General features: G+C 49.9%; 1 protein-coding gene across 5 annotated transcripts in view; it reads right to left on the reverse strand.

The window, feature by feature from the left end:
• Nucleotides 1-5,000, reverse strand: part of meis1a (Meis homeobox 1 a) — a 31,799-nt gene that overhangs the window by 21,118 nt on the left and 5,681 nt on the right. For 4 of the 5 annotated variants that reach the window (XM_085408220.1, XM_085408222.1, XM_085408219.1 and 1 more), the window contains exons 3-7: nt 4,233-4,374; nt 3,899-3,949; nt 3,618-3,668; nt 3,290-3,436; nt 2,389-2,503 (exon numbers count right to left, since the gene is read on the reverse strand). In XM_085408220.1, the coding sequence (XP_085264346.1) occupies nt 2,389-2,503; nt 3,290-3,436; nt 3,618-3,668; nt 3,899-3,949; nt 4,233-4,374 (506 nt within the window). The remainder of the gene's footprint in view (nt 1-2,388; nt 2,504-3,289; nt 3,437-3,617; nt 3,669-3,898; nt 3,950-4,232; nt 4,375-5,000) is intronic. The other variant, XM_085408221.1, reaches the window with a different exon arrangement.

Below are 5,000 nucleotides of genomic sequence, written 5' to 3' on the forward strand. Positions count from 1 at the left end.
TCTGCTCCTTGCTATCTAAAATATAACAGGACACTGGAGGAAACTCTCGACCGTCTGTTTACTCGGTTTTCTGTTTGACGTTTATTCAGCTGTGTGAAAACCACCCGGGGAATTAATAAAGTTTTATTTAATCGAATCTAATAACTTTAATCTCAGCCAAACCGATTTACTCACGAACAAACAAAACACTGAAAAAAGCCCAACAATAACATTTTTAGGTTGTCTAAGTGACTTATATATCACGTTTAACCCGAGCAGCGAAACTCCGCGGTGATCTGAAAATGATGTGCCGGGAGTTGTGCCGTTCTCGGCGGCTTCAGTAACCCTCGAGCTCCCGGCTAGCTGTCGAGCTGGTGGGTAGCAGACGCCTCTGAAAACGTTGAAGCACTTTGGCAAATATGCGATATCTTGATAAAACGAGCAGATATTTGATGTTTACACAGCTACTTTCTCACCTGAAAATATGTTAAAAGTTTATTTTGTGACCCAGAAAGATTAGTAAGAGTAATTTTAAAACTTAGTACCGGCCGCCATTGTTGGAAACTGGAGTTTGGCTGGGCCGTGCTATGAATTCTGGGATATGGTGGGCCACGAAGGACACACCCGACCCATCCTTCTAATTCGGGGAAAAGGAGGACGCATTTGTCGGCCGCATTCGGAGGAGTCTACGAATGTGGACAGCCTTCAGCGCGTCGCTGTGACGTAATCGGTCTACAAATGCGTCCTCAGGAGGATGCAGCCCATGAATTTGGACACGCCCTCAGTCTTCCTGTTAGCGCGCCTGTCATGTCTGTTGGTCACATGATCAGTAACTGGAGGTTCCCGTATCGATGCATCAAAGAGTTCACTCATCTTTGCTTTGGTCAGCACAGAAGCAGCTTAACATTATTAAAGGCGCTAATGTGCACGTCTCCATCAGCCTTCAGGGCCACAGGAGGAAACACCACAACGGGCTAATGTTCACAGCTGTGCACGCTCAGTGGGCTGTCTGTGCTGCTGGAGCCTTTTGGGACATTTCAATAACATTATCTGACCAATGACACGGCTCCTATGAAGTTACTGTAACAGACCGTCCAGGAAGTCTGAGCATGCTGACTGTGCTAGCTAGCTAGCATTAGCTGATAACTAATTTAGATGCAGTCACCTGACCCAAACCCAACATGGCGGCTGCTAAAATGCCAACAACAAGATAATGTGGAAACCAGTGAGCGAAGTCACGGTGGGTATAGCCATCTTTTTATACAGGCTATGGCTTCCATGTCAAAGAAAGTCGGAGATCCAGCACACAAACGTTTACCTGTGACTCCAGTGACTCCTCCCATCCAGTAACTTCCAAAGCTGAGTTACTGCTCAGGTGAGGCAGGAAACATGCAAATGTTTGATTTGCAAACGAGCTGATTTTCAGCTCCGTCTGTCAGCCGGCACCACCTGCTTCACAGGTGTGTCTCAGAAGGCTGCTCCTCCCAGAGTCAGGGATGCTTAATGTGTCCCACAAACAGGCATCCAGAAAGCTCATGCAAATATGGCTACAACCAATCAGCAACCAGATCTGACAGGAGGGGATAAAAACGAACATCAAGCCGACAGAACGGCAAACGTTTGGTTTGAAGTAAAGAAAAGAGTGTTTGTCGTCTTCTGCTCAGGCAAATGATGAGAAATGAAAGTGACGCGTGTTCAGCATAAATCCATAAAAACCACCATCATGAGCAGGCAACCACATGGCATACAGCGGGACAGCAGCCGGCCGGGGTCCGACCTGCGGCCCGTCGACTGGCAGCCCTTTGCCTCATGTCTCCCTCTCCGCTCCATCTACAGCGTCTGTGTCCAATAAAGTCCAGAAAATGAATAAATCTCTGCACAGCCCAACACGACGTCACGTTAACCTCACAGATGACTTTAGAATGAGACGTGAGAGAGAAGCTGAGCAAAGCTTTTAAAAATCCCACCCCCGCCAAGATGTGGACTGGAGGTCAGAGCTGCGGGTGGACTGTGGCGGTGCTAACGTGTAAACGTAGGCGTGGACAGAGAAACTACGGGGCCCGCTCCAGCTGGACCGAGACCAGCGGCTCGAAGCCAGAGCTCCTGGAGCCCAGTCAGCCTGTGACACCAGGATCATTTATTTCTACTCTGAGTTTCAAAACACCTCCAACTGCAAAGAACCGCGGTACTTTACTGTCAGGTTAAATGTCCCAGAAGAGCGCTTTTCTTCAATCTACAGCCACTCCTGAGGCGGAGCAGCCTCAGTGACATCATGAGGGGGAGGAGCTGGAGTGCAAGTGGGTTGTAAAAGAGCTTGCAGAGACGTGTTTGAACGCTACGCTCAGTTTGAGTTTTTTCAGGAATAAACAGAGTCTGACAGCAGGGTTTGTCTTTGGTCTCCACGTGTACCTGGCTCGCTGCTGTTGTCGCCGCTGTGAGACGCGAGTCCTCCGCTGGCCGGTCCCGGCGTCCCAGCCGACCTGATCGATGCCGAGTCGTTGTGATCTGTGCTCCACGAAACCTGCTGAAACAAAAATGGTAAATGGCCTGTATTTGTGTAGCGCTTTACTAACTTACTTAGTCCCTAAGGACCCCAAAGCGCTTCACACAACCAGTCATCCACACATTCACACACTGGTGATGGCAGCTACATTGTAGCCACAGCCACCCTGGGGCGCACTGACAGAGGCCAGGCTGCCGGACACTGGCGCCACCGGGCCCTCTGACCACCACCAGTAGGCAACGGGGGAAGAGACTGTCGGAGCCGGGGCTCGAACCGGCAACCTCCCGATTACAAGACGAACCGCCCACTCTTGAGCCACGATCGCCCCTAACAACAAACATTCATCAGGTCTGTTTCCAACTGGATCCGACGCTCCCGCAAACGCCTTCACCTCTGCCAGCGATGCTAGCGTCCGGTCTGGAAAGATGAGCAGCTTCCATTAGTAGCTGCTGCTTTAACACGCACTCATCGTGATTAAGATATTTCACGCCGTCAGGTTTGTGCGAGGGTTTAAGACTCAGAGTAACGGGAAGCCTGGACTATTTATACACACAGAGGACTGAACACAGAGAAGAAAACCAGCAAAAACTATTCAAGTGAAAGCTTAAAAAAGGCTGAAACATGGAAGTACTAAAACATACTAAACATGAACATGACTCTGGGAAACAGGAAGGATCAAACAGTCCTGTTATGCGTCCATAACAGGACGTACAGGAGCGTTTCTGACTCCACCCTAAACTCTACATGAGCTACAACAAAATCAGAGAAGACGATGTATTTTGTGCCTCACGAGTTGAGTGAGCTCACCCGATCCACGAGGTTCCCCGACGACCTGACAAAGTCCTCGCCGTCTGACTTGTTTCCGTCTCTGTTGTCTATAACCAGGTCGATCGGCATTTTGCCTTTCAGACAGCTGATGTATCGATGGCAGAAGTTATCGCAGAGCTCGTGAACCTGGAAATAAGATGCAGAGGCGGGCCTGACGTGGAGATGCTTTCACCACCAAAGAACCACAATAAGCAAACAAAATCGGTAAAGTTGAAATCAAACACAGTGACGACGGCGCCGTGCTCAGGATTAAGCCGGGATTAGCGGCACGCTGTAATCGCAGCAGATGTTGGTTAGTTGGACTGACCTTCTCCAGCTCCAGGAGGTGGAAACGCAGCACCTGGATTGCCTGAATCATCTGTGAGAAACACAAATCCATAAATGCACACATACAGAACATACACACTGCACCGCTGCTCTCCTGTACTGTCAGATACATGACATGAAATCCCAGATGTTCCAGCATGATCCCATTACCTTTGAAGTGCTGGTATTCCCCCCGGGACTACATGACTGGGCTTCATAGAAGCTCAGAGGCCAGTTAGGCTGAGAGTGTGCTACCTGCAGCTACCTCTTTAAATGACTCACCAAGTTATCGAGCTCTGGGTTGGATGAAAACAGCGGCTTCTCCGAGCGGATCTGCACACACAGACAAACGAGGATGATTATGGGAAACCTGCAGAGCGCATCCCGGTGATGTACGCTCATCACGTTTGGCTTAAAACGCTCTGAAGTGTTTAAAAGTCCTGTTTTGTCTCCAGAGACTGAAAAGTCACAGCAGGTGGGATGAATGAGGCTTTCTCAGGTGGCAGAAGCTAAAGCTTCAGCCACACTGCTGCTGGAGCTTTAGCTTCTTCTCCACGAACCCTCCACCCTGATGGGCAGGGCCCGCCTCAGACATGAACCACCGCTTCCTGTTCACCTGTTTGGAGAAGACGGCGATGTCCTCGCTGAAGGAGTCGGAGGAGCAGACGTCTCCCCCGGCCACGGCGCTCTCCCTCGGCGTGCAGGTTGCCAGTTCACATTTCTCAAAGATGAGTGCGAGCAGCGGGAATAAAGGATGTCTGCAGGAGGAACAGAGGAGGAGGAGGTCAGACGGAGCTCCAACACGTTTCCTGCTGCTGAAACTCTATCCGACAAATCTGTCACACACTGCTGTGCACGGTTTCACTTTAAACGTGTCTTCTTCACAGGAAGTTAGTCCATTTTTTTCCTTCCAGTCTTCAAGCTCAACGCGACTCTTTCATCTCGTTCTTCGGCTTTTTCCAGAATCCCTGTGAGCTCGCTTCGGCTGCAGGAAGCAGACCGAGGAGACTGCCTGTAGGAGCTGCTCGGCCTTCTTCAGACTTTCTATGTCTTTGTGTTTGCTTACGCTGCACTCAGGAATACCATGGCCTCTTTAGCAGAGCACACTGAAGACTTTACAGCAGTGCAGCCTCGCTGTGTGGAGGAGGCATGAATCTGTGTGTGACTGAATCTCCCACAGGAGTAAAACAAGGAGCTCAAACAGCAGAGGAGGAGTGAGACTTTGAAAAAGGGACTGAACAATGTCGACGCAAACCGCTCATCCATCAGCAGAGGGCACATTTGAAGATTTTAATGATAACTTCTAAAGTTCTCTGCTCTCGCAGTGCTAGCATGTAGCTCGCTACAGAAGAGGAGCCAGCACAAAGGGAGTCACGGCTTTTAG

This window comes from Rhamphochromis longiceps, linkage group LG6 (genome assembly GCF_057381845.1).
Source record: "Rhamphochromis longiceps isolate RC_006_pf linkage group LG6, R_longiceps_female_GT1.1, whole genome shotgun sequence".
NCBI classification, from domain to species: Eukaryota; Metazoa; Chordata; class Actinopteri; order Cichliformes; family Cichlidae; genus Rhamphochromis; species Rhamphochromis longiceps.